Source organism: Peromyscus maniculatus, chromosome 6 (assembly GCF_049852395.1).
Source record: "Peromyscus maniculatus bairdii isolate BWxNUB_F1_BW_parent chromosome 6, HU_Pman_BW_mat_3.1, whole genome shotgun sequence".
Lineage (NCBI taxonomy): Eukaryota > Metazoa > Chordata > Mammalia > Rodentia > Cricetidae > Peromyscus > Peromyscus maniculatus.
This window is the reverse complement of record NC_134857.1, coordinates 68,101,385-68,120,280: the sequence shown is the minus strand read 5'-3', so window position 1 is coordinate 68,120,280 and position 18,896 is coordinate 68,101,385. Positions and strand designations below refer to the sequence as shown.

General features: G+C 46.9%; 1 protein-coding gene and 1 pseudogene across 13 annotated transcripts in view; one reads left to right on the top strand and one right to left on the bottom strand.

The window, feature by feature from the left end:
- Arhgef11 (Rho guanine nucleotide exchange factor 11) overlaps window positions 1-18,896 on the bottom strand; it is a 120,762-nt gene that overhangs the window by 13,150 nt on the left and 88,716 nt on the right. For 6 of the 13 annotated variants that reach the window (XM_015995309.3, XM_015995306.3, XM_042279252.2 and 3 more), the window contains 11 exons: window positions 17,847-17,921; window positions 17,528-17,629; window positions 16,193-16,294; window positions 14,213-14,255; window positions 12,195-12,291; window positions 11,957-12,079; window positions 9,154-9,177; window positions 7,968-8,112; window positions 7,605-7,704; window positions 6,859-6,888; window positions 2,425-2,551 (listed from right to left, as the gene is read on the bottom strand). In XM_015995309.3, the coding sequence (XP_015850795.1) occupies window positions 2,425-2,551; window positions 6,859-6,888; window positions 7,605-7,704; window positions 7,968-8,112; window positions 9,154-9,177; window positions 11,957-12,079; window positions 12,195-12,291; window positions 14,213-14,255; window positions 16,193-16,294; window positions 17,528-17,629; window positions 17,847-17,921 (968 nt within the window). Of the gene's footprint in view, window positions 1-2,424; window positions 2,552-6,858; window positions 6,889-7,604; window positions 7,705-7,967; window positions 8,113-9,153; window positions 9,178-11,956; window positions 12,080-12,194; window positions 12,292-14,212; window positions 14,256-16,192; window positions 16,295-17,527; window positions 17,630-17,846; window positions 17,922-18,896 lie in introns of those variants that run through there. The other 7 variants (XM_042279247.2, XM_042279251.2, XM_076574369.1 and 4 more) reach the window with 4 other exon arrangements.
- Window positions 15,719-16,030, top strand: LOC107401154 (small ribosomal subunit protein eS27 pseudogene; annotated as a pseudogene).

The window sequence follows — 18,896 nt, the reverse complement described above, 5'->3', positions numbered from 1 at the left end:
TCAGAAGATCCATGGATACTACAGTCCTTCATCAGGAGCCATAAGGTCCACTGCCCTGGAGGCCATCCCATGGCCTGTTCTGGACCAGCTACTCTCTTCTCTGACTCTGATCCTCTTTGTGGGAGGTATAGTTACGGTTCCTACAGCTTGGTTCTGTAATTCCCCAGGCTGTGTGTCAGAAGATGTTGTCTGCTGAGGCACTCTATCTCTAGCTGTGACGTAGATTTCTCCTTTCCCTCCTCTGACAGCACCCTTCCTAAAGGTGCTTCTATTTCCTTCCCAGGGAGGAATGGCTGGGAGAATGCTTCCAGGGCTGGGTTATAGACAGGCAGGGCCTCATCTCTGGATGTCCTGCTTGGCTAACAAGCATCCTTGGGGCTTGGTGAGACGCTGACAACTGAGAACTGATTTTTGTTGAGTCCTGCAGTGCATCGGCCTCAACACAGTGGGCATCTCTGACCCCTAGATGCCCCTGGATGCATCACCAGGCCCTGCTGGGCTGGTCCTTTGTTACTAATCTATATCCTGCTCTGTGCCTGGAACCACACAAGGCCTTGAGATGTCTGGAGAGCACTTGGTAGTAAAGCAGGCTGCTGCAACAAGGAGCCGGGTACCTTGAATTTTCATTTACACTTTCTCTAAAAGGCCAGAGGAGTCAGCACAGAGCTCACCTCGTGAGGGTCTGAATTTGTCTTCAGGACTGCAAACATCTTGACCACTGATGTCCTACTGAACGTACCCCTCTGAAAGCTACGAGAACAATTCTACTCCATATCAACTCACATTGTTTCCTGGGTCTTCAGTCAGCACTACAAACCTCTTCCAGTAGGGTTAGAGGGCTGCAAAGCCTTGGAACTTCCTAGAAGAACCTTTGGGCACTCAACACTTGCCAAGTATCTACAGCAATCTAAACTGTCTTCACTATCTCCCAAGATTGCCAAGGAATTTACAGTAAAATCCAAAGGCTTCTGCTTTGGATTTCATTTTTATTTTTTAAGATTTTGGTGACTGTCTCAGGTAGAGCAGATTTACCTAGCAAGGGCAAGAGTGCAAGTTTGTGTTTCCAAATGTTTTCTCAAGGTATTGACATTTCCCAAACTTAAATATCTGACATATTTAAATGATCACATCTGTCACAGCAATTCTGTAATTCATATCTAATTTACCTACAAATGTTAGAATTCAACCTCTCTCCACAGTACAAATCTAAAGGTTACTGTTCCAAAATCTTTGTCAACTCTTACTATGCCTAAATCCTGCACTAAGTTTTATGAAGGGCTAATATAAAACAGAGAATAAACTTGCATTCAAGCAAGAATTCTGACTTAGACGGCTATTTTAAAGGCAAAATGGCTCGAATATCTACACTGCTGCCTTCGAACTTGCCTCTCTGTCTACCTCTGTTCCTCAGTGGCTTGACTGTACAACAGGATTATTTTCCTATACAAAAGGCTACAGTACTGCACTAAGGACAACTTGAGGAATCTCAGACATTTCTGACTAGAGGCAGTCTTCATTTTAAAGCTGGCTGTAGCCATGACTTGACAGCTGCATGGCAGTCAGGGGCAAGGCAATCTCAGAGCATGTGTTAAAACCACACACACATCCTTGTTTAGAATCTGATACCTGACGGAGATGCAGAAACAAGACAGCCCAATCCCGACCCACCCTCTGTGAGACAGGGTCTTATTTTGTAGCCTAGCCTCGCACTGAACTCCTAGTGATCCTCCTGTCTCAGTCTCTGGAGTGCTGAGATCAGACACGTGTCACCAAACCTGTCCTCCTTTTCTTTTCCAAGGGAAGAATCATCTGTCTTGAGCCAACTGATGCTATGGTCTGCTGAGACAGACGACTCATTCCCAGTTATTGCTTGTCTTTAAAAGTGTCAGCAGAAACGCCTTTTTAAGCATTTTTAAAAATTATTATTATTTTTTCAGAGACAACATAGACCAGGATGGCCTGGAACTCACAGAGATCCTCCTGCCTCTGCCTCTCTAGTGCAGGGTGGGATTAAAGGTGTGCAACATCTCACCTAGCTTAAACTTTCTTCTTAATAGGCAAAGACTCTTGTGCCTCTCTGGACCTTTTATTTTCCAAGACTTCCCTCTGTCCCCTCCAAAGTCTTTTATTCATATTACCCAGTGCTTCCTGATTGGCTGCCGGATAATGTAATCCAGCAGCTCCATTTTGGGATGGAGCTGCTCAGTAGTTAGGGGGTCAACCTGAAGGCTGCCTTCCTGACCTTCCACGGGCCTAATTGTCAACACATTATGCTTTCTGCAGCTACTTAGGGTGGGCAGGCTCTAGTTGCGACCTCATAGTCTCGTGGAGAGGAGCAAGGCAGTGGGAATTAAACCCTAGTGCGGAAGCCTGCCCATGCCCTATGTCTTGGGCAGCTGGTGGGCCCCGTCCAGCTACAGCTACCTGTCACTCTCCAGCAGGTCCTCAGGAAAGCTTCCTGTTGAGAGTCGTTGTGTCCCCGGCTCTGGGGCATCATACTGATGGCTGTTCTCAAAGTGCTGAATGATGTTCCTCACACTGCCTGGCTTAACTGCAGGCAAAAAGAGAAGGAAGGGTACTATGCTTTCTGTCCCAGGGCCCTCACTCCCTCTAGCCCAGAAGACAGAGCAGTGAACGAGCACAGATGAGAAGCATGGCACCAGAAGACAGGGAACGTGGCCTAGTCCTGGCTCCTCTCTGAGCATGCCCTGTGCTCCTGGATGGACACTCTCCCTTCCTAGGTCTTCTCTTCACACTCTACCTGAACACAATGACTAGGCTTTCCTGAAGTCACACAGCAGGTCTTAAAAAAAAGAAACCCAGGAAGACCAAAAACACAGTTACATGGAGTCTGTCCATGCTGCCAAATCTCGGGCCCTTTTCAAATTTCTATCCCTTTTACAGGCTCCCCTCCCTGCCCACAAGTCTCCATCCCATTCCTCCTGCCAGCTTTGAGCTCCATCATTCAAGAATCGATGAGAGATGACCTCTTAGGAGCAGACGTAACACTTTACTCTCTTCTGGTATTTGAATTCTAGCTCTTTTCCCAAGCTAACAGCTTAGGAAGCCAGTCCTGTTCAAGAACAAGCAAGGGACAGAGAGGGAGGAGACACTAAGACATAACACTTGGAAACCCTGCAAATGGGGCCAGAGAGGCGATAGAGAGTTCTTCTTCAAGTCAAAACTGAGTCATGTGAGGTTAGAGCAGGGCTTGGGAAAGTATCCCAGGGAACTGGGGACATCAAGACTGACTTTAGAGATTCTACATGTACAGTTTAAACTCCTTGTCTGAAACAGACCTCCTTGTTGCAAAAATCTGACTTTTACAGGAAGATTCCCAAGCCCGAGAGAACAAAAAACTTCTGTCTATTCTCTTCTACACTTACAGCCCCACCCTTGAGGCAGATGGCTAGGGTGGCCCCTTTCTCACACTTTCTAAGTAAGTGGCTGGGTGTATGTTTAGCAGGGCTGTTACTATCACTTGCTTTTGTCTAGGACCTGTCCTAGACTGAATGTGCATCTGGCCTGGGGGTCACTGGACTCAACGGTCTGTTGTGTAGCCACGATGGCCTTGTCTGGGTGATTAGGTAAGAACCTAGGGATAGCCTAAACTGACAGCATGAGGCAGAATCTCCTATTCTTATCTCATGGGCTACCTGAAAAATGTCTAGGCATGCTCTGTGCAGAGTGTGGCTGTGGCAAAAAGCAGGTGTAACCCTGAGATCTGGTATGGCTAAGTAGCACAGTGTAACAAGGGGGAACAGAAAGGAGTACATTTTTATCCAGCCAAGTTTCACTAGTAGACTCTGCTCCCCTTCCTCCAGTCCCTGAATGACAACGGAACTAAGAAAAAGTGAATTGTGTGGGCTGGAGTGATCGCTCACTCACTGACGTGCTTGCTGCATGAGTGTGAGGACCAGAGCTGAACCCTCAGCACCTACATAAAGCCAGCGTGGTGGCAAGTGCTTATAATCCCAGTACTAGGAAGATGGAGACAGCCTGCCTAGCAGATTGGTGAACCCCAGGTCCTAGTGAGAGAGATCATCACAAAACAACAAGGTGGATGTCTCACGAGGACTGACACTTGAGGCTGACCTCTGACTTGCACGGCCCCCCTGCTCATGAATTATGCTATCAGCAACCAGACAAACAGGTGATAGCAGATGATTGTGTCAACTGAGCCCTTCCTAGCAGTGGGGTCTGATGTTCTTGGAATTTTAGAAGCTCAAATCCAGTCAAGCAATCCGAGTGATAAAATCTGAATTAAGGAGCACACGGATGGGGTATGGGGCTGAAGAGGCCCAGCATGGTAGGAGTGTGCACTGCTCTTCCAGGGAAACAGAGCTCGACGTCAGCAACCAGATCAGGCAGCTCAGAGCTGCTTGAATCTTCAGCTCCAGGGTATCTAACTCCTCTGCAATCACCTGCATTCACACACACATACCTATACACACAATTAAAAATAAGAAAAACAATCCTGAAAAAAGAGAGCACGTAGACCCTTGCCATCTTTATCTTGCTCTCCTGGGCTCCGCAACCTTACTCAACCTTGTGCATGACTGTTCTCTCTCAAGCTGACAAAGCAAGCTCCTTCAGTGGGACCGCTCAGCTTCGTATAACCTGGAGTGCCTTAGACTTTCCTTGGCAGGGCAAATGAGAACTGATCTTGGCAGTTATGAGCCTGGAGCTGGGAATGCAGCTCAGAGGTAGAGCAGCTGGGTTCCAATGATGGGCCTGGATTTCAGGGCTATTCTTTTGTTTTTCCACAGTAAAGTTCTTTTTTCAAGAATTATTTTTATGGCTTAAGATAGCATGATATGTCAGTAACTTAAAATAAGTCTAAAGATACTGTTTTAAAATGCCATTTTTATATAAAATTAATTCTAGCAACAGAATCTGACTGTATTCCATTCTCTTTCTCTATGCACGAACTACTGTAGAACCTAGAAGACATTTTTTTGTACTTTTTTTAAAGATAGGATTTCATGTAGCCCAGGCTATGTAGCTGAGGCTCATCTTGATTTCCTAATCCTTCTGCTTCTACTTCCCAAGTTCTAGGGTTATAGGACTATGTCACCATGCATAATTTGAAAATATTATTTAATTGTATACACATGGACTTCACTGAATGAAACTTGCCTGATCCTGTGACATTTTGATGGAGGCTCTAAGTTTCTGATGGGTTAATATGTGTAATTTATTATTATTTTTGCTGTGCTGGGGATCAAAGCCAGGACTTTACACATGCTAATCATATGCTCTATTGCACCACCCTCATAGCCCTATATCAATTACTGTTTTTGGAGAGAGAGAAAGAGAGAGAGAGTGTGTGTGTGTAACCTAACCTTGAAAGTTATTCCTCAGGAAATGTCTACCCGTCCTAATAGGGTCTCACTAATGTGGAGTTTGCTGATTCAGTTGGGCTGACTGGTCAGTGAACCCTCTGCCTCTTCCTCACTGATGGATTACACATGCACACCACTCTACTTGGCTTTTTAAAAATTAATTTATTTAATGTATATAGGTGCTCTGCCTGCATGTATCTCTCTGTACCACTTTTGTGCCTATTGCCACTGGAGACCAGAGAGGGCCTCAGATCCCCTGGGACTGAAGTTACAGATGGTTCTAAGCTGCCATGTGCATTGTCAATCAAACCTGGGTCCTCTGGGAGAGCAGGCGGTGCTCTTAGCTACCGAGTATCTCTCCAGCCCCAGCACACCTAGCTTTCTTATGAGTATAGGGGATCAAACTCAAGTTCTAATGCTTTTGTGGCAAGTACTTTACTGACTCAACTAAGTAGTCTGGTCTGGCTTCCAACTCAACATCCCCCTTCACTACATTGAAGGGCCTAAGCAGGAATAGGTGATACAATAAAAGAAAAATTATAATTTTTTCTTTGTAATTGTAATTTAATTTAGCAACTTGCAATTTAATTAGAAAAAAAAACTATTATTTTAACTGTCAATGAACCCCTGAGGCATTCCTGTTTCTATCTCCCTGCAATACACACTGCAGTCTAACAGGGTCTACACAGTCTCCCAAAAGCTTGCATGTTTACAGCTCGGTCCCAGCTAATGATGTGATTGGAAGGTGGTAGTGTTTTAGGAGGTGTTAGTCTACTTAGAAGGAAGGAGGTCACAAGGAGATCTATGCCCTTGAAAAAGACACCTGCACTCTAGCACCTTCTCCTCTTACTTCATTTTCTCTGCCACATGCCACACACCGCTGCTACAATGTTCTCCCCCCCCCCCCCCCCCCCCCCGTTTTGTTTTTCTAGAGAGGGTTGCTCTGGCTGGCCTTGAACTCACGGAGATCCGCCTGCCTCTGCACTGAGTGCTGGGATTACAGGTGTGCTGTCTAGCCACAATGCATTTTTTTTTTTTTTTTTTTAAAACCATACCACAAAGCAATAGGGCCTGGATTATGGACTGAAACTCTGGAAACTAATAGCCTAGACAAAAACTTCCTCTTTTTAAGTTGTTTATCTCAGATACTTTGTTACGGAGACAACAAGCTAACACACCTTAAAGGGCAAAGGCTAGGCCAGGGGAAGCTGCGGCCGACAAGGCTGGTCTCTGCCAGAACTCAAGGGAACCCCACCTGGGGGAGGGGGTTCCCACCCAGAAGAAACCAAATAAGGTAAAAGGTCTGGCAGCCACCACAGGGAAGAAGAGATGCCAGCGGTCTGTGCCACAGAGGAGCTGTAGCAGAAAGGAGGAACACGCAAGAGATGAAGAGAAGAAAAGGAGGGAGGAAGGAGGGACCGGAGAGGACCAGATGGAAAAGGGACAGCAAGACTTCTGAGGTGGAAAATTGATGCTAATGAGCAGATAAACCCGAAGAAAATGGTCCTTTTACCTTCCACAGAGGACAAGGGGATATGAAATGCTAAAAGAAAAACAAAAGTAAACCATGAAAAGTCAATGTAATGTTGCAAGAGTCAAAATAAAAACTGTATCAAGCTAGAAAATGAAAAGGTAGTAACAAAACCCGAAACAGATCTGGAAGAGTCCCTTCTTCCTCGCTGCCCCAATGCCACTGAGTTCAGTGCTGGCCAAAAGCACTACACAGATGCCCACGGAAGCTCAGGCTGACAACACTGACAGTTCTAAACATCTGATACGCGGCTGATGAGAAACCAACGGGGTCCAGTGCTTTAGTTACCGATGGCATCATGGAGCTGGCCCACCCCAGCCCGTTCTACTTAACAGTCACTCAAGCCCCTCGTCAAGGGCCCAAAACACAAGAATCACAGAACCCCAGGGATGAGACCGGGAACTACAGATCACGGGGCAGTCTTTCCAAGGCAGACGTTCTTCCATAGAGCTCTTCAGTAGCTACAGTTGCTTCCGAGTTCCCGGACTGAGACCCAAGGGCAAGCTCGGGCCCTCTGGCTCCGCACACTCACCTTCCCTCACTGAGACTGCACTAGATGTGGCAAGGGGGGGAAAGCAGCAGTACTAAGAGGAAGCCACAGTCTCCAGGGGTGACTGAGGCCTTAGCTCTCAGAAACACAGCAAGCCCCTCCTCCACTTCCTGTGTAGGCGAAGAGCTGAGTTCTCTACCAAAGGATGGCCAAGGCTTTTGCTCTCCAGAATACTCACTGCTCTGAGAAGAGCTTTTGGGCTTCCCAATGTATCTGAGGATGGGGTTCCGCTTCTTGTCCTCCAAGGCGTCCTTTTCTTTCTTGGCATTGCTGCTCTGCTGAGACAGGAGACACCAGTTTGGAGGTGGTTCCAACACTCAGATACGACTGCTAATCACTCTTGCCCTGTTCAAGACCGGCCCTAAACAAATAACTGGAAAGCTGACTCGGGTTTCTATCCTAATGGACTTGCTCCACCTATGGTCGGGTTTAGAGAAAGGAGGGGGGTGTAGCGGGAAAGCTGTGAAATGGTCTACTTTCCTGGTCTACTCAGCACGGAGGACTGCTCCAAGTCAGCTGTGTTCTAGGGCGGCTCTGTTACCTTCTTGGTCTTAGGGAAGAAGGGCAGCCACTTGTCCTTGTCAGGAGCAGACTGGGCCTTTTCTGCTGTGCTGATGGGTCTCCACTCTGGAAGACGGATCCCAGCATGGCCCATGTAGGTATTAAGGGCAAAGTCCATGGGAACACTGCAAGACAGGAGTGTCGTGAATCAGGTCAAGTCATGTTTCTTAATAGAAGGTTGAAGGATCAAAACCCAGCTCAGGACAATCTCCTCACAGCCATCTCTTGGAGAAGGAAAGGGGTACTTATGAGCTAACATATTCAAAGTGAAGTCTGGATGGCCAAATGTGACAGCAGTTAGAAGCTGGCCAAAAGCTCTTCATTGCTCCCACGAGCAATCTAAGCAGTACTCTCTCCCCCTGAAGGGATGATGGTCAGGGGATGGGAATACAAAGTCCCTAAAATCTAAGGCCTGGAGGACAGGTTAAGTCTGTAGCCAACACCCTCAGACACATACATGGGGGTCTGAAGTGGGCATACTGCCTTCGCCTGCCCCCATCCTGAGAACAAGGAGAAAGAGAGGAAAGGGCAGTCACGGCACCTCTAATTGCCGCAAACAAATCAAACTGCCCAGAGTGCTGTGCTCACAATGCATTTGGCAGATTATCTGCTCTGTGAAGCCAGTACAGCAACACTCCCACTTGGGCTGCGTGGCCCATCTCTTCCCTTACAAAGTGTGTGCAGGCGGGGAATGCAAACACATTTTAGGCTGACAAAAAATAGTAAGGTCAATATGTAAGATTTTTAAAAAAAATAAAGGAGATGCTTGTCCTCTCTGCTGGAGCCACCATCACAGACTGATTCTAACACCATTATTTCTTTGGGAGGTGAAATCTCTCTTCAGGGAAAGAAGTGGGAAGAGAGACTCAGGGGTATTGTGGGTAGATGTACAGAAGCACGCCTGGGAAGCCAGGACCTGAGGGCCAGCCTGTCACACCAAGGAGCAGACTCATATACCAGGCAGTACTCCTTATGCGTGAAGGATCTGGACCTTCTCAGTCCTGCATGTTAACGGCTAGTTACCTGGGGACTGACCCTGCCCAGACTCATGTCCTAGAACGTTACAACCTCCTTGTGGGGAGCAGAAATAAAAGGCACAGGGGAGCTCAGCCCCACTTCTTCCCACCTTGAACGCTGCAAATGAACCACACTACGGATTTGCTCACCTCCGGTCGTCCTCATACTTGGACCTGTAATGAAAGAGCAGATGGCTCAGACCTTGAGATAGGCTGTTCTCTGGGCAGAGGCTGGAGGAAAGAGGGGAGCTGGTAGGGGACACAAGGTCATAGCTCTGGAGCCTTTGACGCTCAGGAGGTGGAAGTTACTTCCTCAAGGATTCAACTGGCAATGATGACAATGACAGTGGTATCTTTCTAGTACAAAGGGGGACAGCAAATCCAGCCTCGGCTCTGCGTCAAGTACAAAGTCATCAGAAGGACAAGATGAAACCTGGAGACCTCATCTAGGCAGCAGCAACCAATGTTTGGGTATTATTATGGGACAGACATTTTTATAAGCTATTTATATACAAACCCATTTAATTTAAAAATTATGCACAAGACTTCCATTTGGTAAGAAAGAATTACATTATTTTAAAATAGAAATTACTGTAAGTTGGATCCCTAGACTCTCCAAACAGGCTCAGTCAGCTACTGCTTGCATCCCAGAAGTAATTCATGCCACCTCACTACTGAAGGCCAGGAGGCTGGACTGCAAAGGCCATGCTTTCTGTGTGACTTTCTTTCTAGTCCAGATTTCCTATCCTTTCTTCCCCGTCTTCTCCACGCCTCTTTCCTCTTTCTTTATTATTCATTAGTACTAGGGGTTGAACCTAGGACTTGTACATGTTAGGCAATCACTCTACCTCTGAGCTATATCCTTATATCCTCCCTTTAATTTTTATTATTATTATTATTATTATTATTATTATTATTATTATTATTATTATTATTATATATCTTGATCCTACAAAGTTTGGCTTTGAACCTCTCAGTAGTTCAGGGAAGCCTTGAATTTTGTCTCAGCCCCCACTTCCTTTTTGGTTTTTTTCAAGACAGAGTTTCTTTGTGTACGTAGCCCTGGCTGTTCTAGAACTCAGAGATCCACCTGCCTCTGACTTCCAAGTGCTGGGATTAAAGGTGTGCACCACCACTGCCTGGTACCTCAGCCTCTCAAAACAGCTGGGTTTATAGGCGTGTGCCACCAGGCTCAGCTGTTTTTATTCTTTAGTGAGATGGAACCCAGGGTCTTGTGCTTGTTAGGCAACTGCTCCATCACTGAGCTGTAATCCTAGCCCCCGCTAGCCCAGCTCTGTCACCACGTGACAGAGTCACACAAGCAGCTGTGTCTTCAGAACTGTAGTTTGACATGTCAGAGAGACCTCAGACTTAACACGTCCCAAACTGCTCCCTGTGTTATCAACTGCACCTAGAGTGACCGATGGTCTTTTTAGTGCTTTGGTAAGAAATCCCTGGAATCTCTCCTTTGACTTTTCTTCCATACCCCACACTCAAGTTTTAGAAAGTTCTCTTTGGTTCTGTTCCTCAACTCCACCAAGAGCTATCACAACGTTCATGACTGCTGCTTTACTATCATTTGTAGGGATTTCTAGGAGGAGCCTTGCAACTGAACTTCTCGGCTTCCCGTCTCTTGTACCCACAGTGCAGCCTCCTGCAGCTCCAACAGCTCCTCACTTGCTTCCCTACCGCGCTGCCTCTCCCGTGACCTGGCTCCATCACTTACTTTTCTCTCTGCTCTTTCTACTGCTCCCCTTACTGTTCCTCAATGTTGAGTACATTCTACCCGACATCTTCTCTCTGCCATGCTCTTTCCCAGATGTCAAGGGTGATTTGGTCAGTCTCTCTTTCCCAGGTAGCTCCCCTGGGCTGGCCTACTTAAAACTCCGGTACTCCAGCTATCTGTATCCTGTTCTGTTTCCTCCGCAGTGGCATCTCGCACACACTGCCAGTCCATTCACTTCTCACATAGTGCCGTCTCCTTCCATCATTACATAATCCCCACGAAGGAAATGGCCACTTTGTCCACTAGATGCCGCATGCACAAGTGTCTGGCGCAGTGGACACACGTACGATACTTGCCAAACGGAAAGGCTCATGTTATTGACACTACCAAGGTCACTCAGGCTAACTTTTGTCATTTAGTACGTGAGGCCCAGAGAGACAGAACAGATTGACTAGGGTCACTCCTGAGCAGGAGACAATACCGGGAAGAAAAGCTGTCTAGGCTCAGAAGTTCAGTCATCAATCCTGCCCTGGGATTCAACACATGCTTTAGAAAACGGGACTCGAGGGGCTGGGGAGATGGCTCAGTGGTTAAGACCACTGGCGGCTCTTCTGGAGGACCTGAGTTGATTCCCAGCACACAGATGGTAGCTTATAACTGTCTGTAACTGTAGCTACAGGGGATCTGACACCCTTTTATGGCCTTTGTAGGTACTGCATGCACATGATGCACAGACATACATGCAGGCGAAACACTCACATCCATGAAATCAAATGAAAAACAAACAGAAAACAGCACAGCAGGAGGAGCTGTGCCGAAGCTCCCAGGAAGGTGCTCTAGATTTCTGCTGTGCTTGTGAAAAACTGGCCGCTTTCCTGAAGCCAGTCCTGACCACTCCTGAAGACACTTCCCTCCACTGGCAGGCTGCAGTCTCATCTGAGTATTAGCCATGAACTCAGAGGCTAAGAAGGAGGAAGATCATAACAGGGCTAGAAGGGGAAGCAGAAAGCTCACTGTATTCTTGGAACCTTGTGTTGTCACAACCACCAGTGAACTGTCAGAGCTCTAGGAATGAGAGTGGGGCCCTCAGCACAAGAAATGCAGCAGGATCTCCTGCCTTCTGGTGAAAGAGATCATGCAAGATGTAGAGGGAAGTAGAAAACAGTCCTACAAGATCTGCCAACCTGTCTGGGAAGTTCAGAGGTATCAGTGAAATCGGATACTCACAAGATATCTCCAAGGGCAGCCAGTTGCTTCTCAGCCATTTGGCGTTCTCGAAGAGGGTCCCCATCCAGGTCCAGTAGGTCATTTTCACCATAGAGGCTGCCCAGCCCCAGAGTGCGCTTTGATCTACACCGGAGATACAACAGGGAAACACATGTTATACTGAACACGTGTGTACACAGAAAGGGAAAGTCAGACACACACTCCAGAGGCGCAGAGAACACTGAGGGGCTCTGCAAACCTATAGTCATTGATCTGTTCCTGGATCTCCAGCATGACTGCCTCCTGAGCTTCACAGAGAACACTTCGAGGCTCCTCGCCATTCCGCAGGCGCAGGTCTGTAGTGGGAGGGCAGGGAAGGCAGAATAGGTGAGGTTGGGGGAGGAGGAGATAACTTCTGAGCACCTTAAGTGGTGTTTGCATCCTGTGAGGCTGCGCGGAAAAACTGGCTTTTTGGCCCATTAGTCTGAAAGCAGTGGAGGCCTGCATTCCACCCAGACAATGTCTTCTTTCTTAGTTAATTAAAAACATGTCTCACTTATTATTGCATGTGCTGTGGTGTGCATGTGGAGGTCAGAGGACAACTCTGTAGAGTTGGTTCTCCCCTCTCACCTTTATGTGGATTCCAGGAAGTGAACTTAAGTTGTCAGGCTTAAGACTGAATCATTCTTCTGGTCCTATCAAAGTCAAGGACAAAATTATTCTCTGGATATCTAATGCTTCATGAGAGGAAATACGGAAGCCCCTTCTCATTGGGTAAATGTCTGCTGACATCACCAAGCAGTCTTCTTATAGACTTATTCTTCCTACTGCCTTGACACCATTTCAAAGGCCTAAAAAACCAGAAGCCGGCCGGGCGGTGGTGGCGCACGCCTTTAATCCCAGCACTCGGGAGGCAGAGCCAGGCGGATCTCTGTGAGTTCGAGGCCAGCCTGGGCTACCAAGTGAGTCCCAGGAAAGGCGCAAAGCTACACAGAGAAACCCTGTCTCGAAAAACCAAAAAAAAAAACCAGAAGCCTCTCACACTTCATGGAACCAAGAGGGGTGCCCGTCCTGTTCTGCCATCTAGCATCGTGCAAGCTGGGCCAAGGCCTTGGAAACGGCAACCTCGTTCGTGTGTGTTCTCTCTCTCTCTCTCTCTCTCTCTCTCTCTCTCTCTCTCTCTCTCTCTCTCTCTCTCTCTCTCTCAAAAGACAGGGTCTCACTACATAATCCTGGCTGTCCTGGGACTATGTAGACCAGGCCTCGAATTCACAGAGCTCTGACTGCTGCCTTCTGAGTGCTGAGAATAAAGGCATGTGCCACCATGCTGGGCCTCTCAGCCTGTTTTTGAGCAAGCTGCTTTGTGTGTACATGTAGGTTGTCTTCCCTGTGACTTTGCCATTAACTGTTTCTTTTCAAATGCGGACTCCCAGTTCCAGCTTATAAAACACTACCTGTGCCTAACTTCTTAAGGTGTTCTTTTTTGAGACAGAGTCTCATATATCCCGGACTGGCCTTGGAAATGTGCTGTGTAGCTAAGAATGAACTTGAACTTCTGATCTTCCTGTCTCTACCTCCTGAATACTTGGATTACAGAGGTTTGCCACTATACCTGGTTTACGGGGTACTGGGATTCAAACCCAGGGTTTAGTGCATGTTAGGCAAGCATTCTACCAACTGAGCTGCATCCTCAGCCCCAAGCTGCTATCTTCTTTACACTTCCTCACTTATTCTGGAATTGGAAGGAACAGCATTGTCATCCAGTCCTTGGGCCCCACTCCGACTCTGGTACTCCTGTTATCTGTACTGTTATGGAACTTAGCAAACTAAAACCCGACCACCACTCAAAACAATATTCCAGAGCTTCTGACTTAGCAGGTAGGATGGAGTAAGGCTTGGTCTCTGTAATTTTACAAGTTACCTTTATCAATCTGTCCTTGCTTAGAAATCCTTGGTTAAGTTTAATTTCTTCTTCATACAAGTGAGCCTACAAGGTAAGGCCCAGAGGTCCCATGGAAAGCTGGCAGAAATGAGCTCAGGTCTCCTAATGCCTATCCAATATCCTCCTGTGACAGGGCAGAGTGAGCTCTAGGGTGGTGTCTAATCATGCCTGTTCTAAGTGTGAAGTGTTTTGGAGTAACCATTTCTGCATTCTGCCCCCTAGTACAGGACAGTTACCCAGGGACAGGGACTCTGTCTCTTTGTCTCTGGTGTCTCCCGAGAGTTCAGTATAAGAAGGGCACTAAAAAAGGCAACCTGACCCATGAGTCAACTTACCGATTTCGGCCTGCAACATCTCAGGGATCTTCACTCTGAGAGGCTATAAAACAAAGAGTGGGGGCAGAAGTAATGAGGTTGCAAGCACCAAGCAGCTAGACAGGTACACAGGACCTGGTGATGCTATCTGCTCTCTTGTACACCTACCCTTCCCCTCTTGTTGCACGAATCCTAATCGGTCTTATAATAAAAACCCGGAGCCAGATAGCAGGGTGAAAGCTGAAAGATCAGAGAAGCAGAGCAAGTCACAGCCACCACCTCCTACCTCACCAGCTCCTCAGCCTGACAGAACCTCTGTAAGAGAGTGAGCTCCTGTCTCCTCCCGCCTTATATTCCTTTTTCTGCCTAGCCAAATCACTTCCTGTCTCAACCATCCTAGTGCTGGGATTAAAGGTGTGCGCCACCACTGCCTGGCTGTGTCACCTAGTCCTGTGTCACCTAGTCCTGGATGTGCCCTTAAATCTCTTGCCATGTGGCTGGATGTTGATGCGGTTTTGTAAATGATGGCAGAGAGTACTTGGCACTTTAACCTCCTTCCTCAAGACCCACTGAAGGCATAAATGCAAAACACCAAGAAAAACCAAATTTCCCTAACCGCATTAGCCATAGTAGCCAACTGCAAGAAGAATAAAATCATTTTGGAATTAGTTTTAGTTGATCAGATTATAAAGTTGAGATAATGAATGTCATCTGCAGGCAGATGTTCCAGGCGGGATCCTGATACTTCCCTGAGAAGCCAGTTCAGATGCAGGGAGGCTCATTCCTCCCAGACACTACAAGCTCTCCCTCTCGACTCCTTCTTTAGGGGATGACAGCAAGTCTGGCTGAATCTCAGAAACTTGCACTCTCCTTGCCCCACTGACCCAGATCACCTGATGCTCCTGGGCCTGTGTCTTCACCCAGGAAAGGAAAGGCAGACAAGGTTTGGAAAGAGGTTAGACCCCTCTACCTCAGTGGTCCTCAACCTTCCTCACTGCGACCCTTCAATACAGTTCCTTATGCCGTGGGGACCCCCAACCATAAAGTTATTTTTGTTACTACTTCACAACTGTAATTTTGCTACCGTTATGTATCGTAATGTAAATATCTGTGTTTTCCGATGGTCTTAGGTGACCTCTGTGAAAGGGTCGAAAGACCCACAGGTTGAGAACCACTGTTCTATCTCTACATATTGTGAAGAAAGGTAGTGTACATTCTATATGTGGAAATAAAGAGACATACAGAGGAGAGAAATCCTTTAAATTAAAAAAAATATTTTATTTTATGTGTTTGGGAGTTTGCCTGTGTGTATGTCTGTGCAACATGTGGGTGGCTAGTGCCTGTGGAGGCCAGAAGAGGGGGTCATATCCCCTGGATCTGGAGTTACAGATGTCTGTGAACTCCCATGTGGGTGTTGGGAATCAAACCTGGGTCCCCTGGAAGAGCAACATGTGCTCTTAGCCCTTGAGCCCTCTCCAGCCCTGGTGGAAGTAGAACTTTGAGAGGTAGGACCAGAATACAGGAATCTTAATTTCTTAGAGAGCAAAGGTCTTTAAAAAAACCTGTCTCTAGCTTTCTGGTGGTGACGACCTCCCTACGAGAACATGCCTCTTGCAAAAGATCTCCCTCATCCCTCTCCAGAAGAGGAGGAGAGGAAAAAGCACCTGGTGCAGAGCCCCGATTCCTACTTTATGGATGGGAAATGCCCAGGATGCTATCAAATCCCCGTGGTCTTAGGCCATGCACAAATAGTCTTGTGTGTTGGCTGCCCCAGGGTCCTGTCAGCCTATAGGAGGAAAAGCAAGGCTGACATAAGGATGCTTTTCCAGGAGGAAGTAGCACTGGACACACCTGGTTCAAGATGAGTGGGAACCAGCCCAAGAGACACATTTTTGTTAAAACAAAACAACCTGTCTCTACTTGGCCTGAATATTTTGTTTGGTTTTCCCTCTGCTTGTGATGCAGAGTATGGAATTGTAATCCAACCCATGACAGCCTTACCGCAGTTTTTGCTAGGAAAATACTCCAGATGTCTTTCCCCAAATTTCTTTGGAAATCTTTGGAATTTGTCTGTTGATAAACTTCTGAACACAAATAAAAAAGCTGGAACGACAGAGAAACTGGGTTAGAGCAGTGGATCTTCATCAGGCTGACGTTACCTGGATGATGTCTGGTAATGTCTCAAGACATTCTGAGTTGCTGAATTTACTAGGGAGTGGTTCCTACTGTCATCTAGGGGTAGATCCAGTAAGTGGCTAAATATCCCCAAATTAAGATCAGCTCCTACAACAAAGAATTCTCCAGTCTAAACTGTCAACAATGTTGAGGTTGAAAACCTAAACAATTTCAGTTTCCTGCCCATGAGCATGTTTCAGGTCGATCACTCCTCTACTCTGTCTCCTTCCACACTTGACATTGTTAGTGGTGTCTTCACTTGTTTATATATTGTTCCTGAAGGGCTTTTGTTTTGTTTCTCTTGGTGATGTGCTTTGTCTTTTTCAGGAATGAGTCTGAGACTAACATGCATTTGGGACTAACAAACAGGTATTCAATGAATTCCCTTTGATCAAATCAATGTTCATTCTGGACTCTAATTGTGGTATTTCCAGAAAGAAAAAAAAAACAGCAACTCATTCCTTGGACAACAGATGTACTCTGGAGAACACACCACCAGCCTTCCTCCACCATCAGCCCTTGTTTCTACGCAGCTAGGAGGAATGAGAGCGGCTGTAAGTGATGCTCTGTGCATCACCTTGGGGCACCGTGGACTTCATCCATCTCCTCAAATGCCTTTCCTCCGCCCCTGAGACAAGGTCTTATTGGGCAGCCCTGGCCTGGAACTCCATTTGTAGACTAGGCTGGCTTTGAACTCGGAGAACACTTGCCTTTCTTTCCTGAGTGCTGAGATTAAAGGAAGGTGCCACCAGCCCTGCTGGTATTTCTTCTTGCCATCACCTCACATGGAAGACTCTTTAGTGTTTTGGTCCTGCTAAAATGCTTTATAGCCACATTGTAAATCTGCAAGGGTGATTCTCTCAACTCCTCAGTCAGTCTGTATCTACTTTCATTTAAAAACTCTGAAGACTTCCTAAAATGATGGAGAATGACAGTGTTCCTGGCCTAGGTCTTCTTGATATCCCTCAGGGCACAGGAATGGCTAGCCACACGATACAACAGGTGTCATCTTCTTACTGTTTTGTCTGTCCTTGAGATGCCTGACTTTGCCTATGGATCTGACATAAAAACTAGATACATAGAAAGCTCAGACACAGTGGTCGGAGATTCTCTCTGCTGTCACAAGCAGGCACTCAAACAAGACTGACACTTGTGACTCACCAGTGGACCAGGGTCTGCCTGAGAGAAGATGTAACGCAGAAAAACTGCCAAGTGAGCTGGATGTGACTTCAGTTTCTCAAGATCTTGGAAGATGATGTCGCTCTGGAAGGCAGAAAACTTGAGAATGGCTAGGAGGCACAGAGGTAGGGGACAGAAAGCCAACTTTATTCTCACACTCTCTACTTTCTGGGCTCTGTTAGCTGAGCCTCCTTTCCCATAGGGTCATTTCATAGCTGGTGCCAATCAAACTGCTTCCAGTCAAGGGCAGTGTAGGCCAGCAAGGGAGGAAGATAAAAGGAGTAAACCAGAAAACTGTTACCTCATTGTTGAAATAACCAGGGTCATAATCTTCCTCTGGGCCAATAATCAGAGGCTTTGGGCTTTGATCTACACCCTGAAGGAGAGAGAGAGTTGAGACGTAGAGATGAGAAATTACAGAAGCCATGGATTCAACTCCCTCAGTGGCATCTCTTTAGGAGCCTAGCTCTAGAGAGGCCATTCGGGTCTACCCGGCACCTCCAGGTTCGCACAGATGTATCCATTTCCACTTGCAGAAAGACAACCGCTTCTGGGTGGGGCACAGCACACAGAACTGCTTGGTCACATGACACAGGAGGATGGGCAACAGGAAAAGGTTCTTTCTGTTTGCAGGCGATGAGGAACAAGTGTCCTTTAACAAACAGCTAGCTGACAGCACCTAATGGACCACTGGGCTGGAGACTTGTGGTTTCCTAAACAGACCAAATCCCCACCGTTCTCCCTAAAGACACTCTCCAGATCTCATCCTGCAACCACCACAGCGCTGCCGACCAGTGTGGACAAGCAAGCATACGGAGTAGTAACTGCTAGAGACATCAGGGCAGCAGATCTGCCCTCCCTCAGTGAGGAAGGACGGGGCTGATCCTCCTCAGACACTAACTAACATGCATTGTTTCCTTTGTCTGCTTAACAGTCTGTGGTAGATCCTTATTCCCTGTTAAAACACAAACCCTTCACCCCAGCTTTTCTTTTTCCATGAATTTTAATAAAATACCAATCCTAACTGACATACCAGTAATGACTCCAAGAGACTTCATACTACATGAACTTTTCAAGTGCTTTATACATCAGATTGTTCTAAAGGTTCCGAGTTACCAAATGTGTTTTTTTGTTTTGGAGACAGGGTCTCACTACGTAGCCCTGGCTGTCCTGGAACTCACTCTGTAGACCAGGCTGGCCTCCAATTCACAAGGTCCTCTTGCCTCTGCCACCCAAATGCTGGGATCATCACTGTTTTTCTCCTGACTGCACTGCCCCATCTTTAGTGATTCTCTAAGAAGGCTCTGCTCTGGAACCACCTACTCTACTCGTGTTTTTTCTCAAGGAGCTC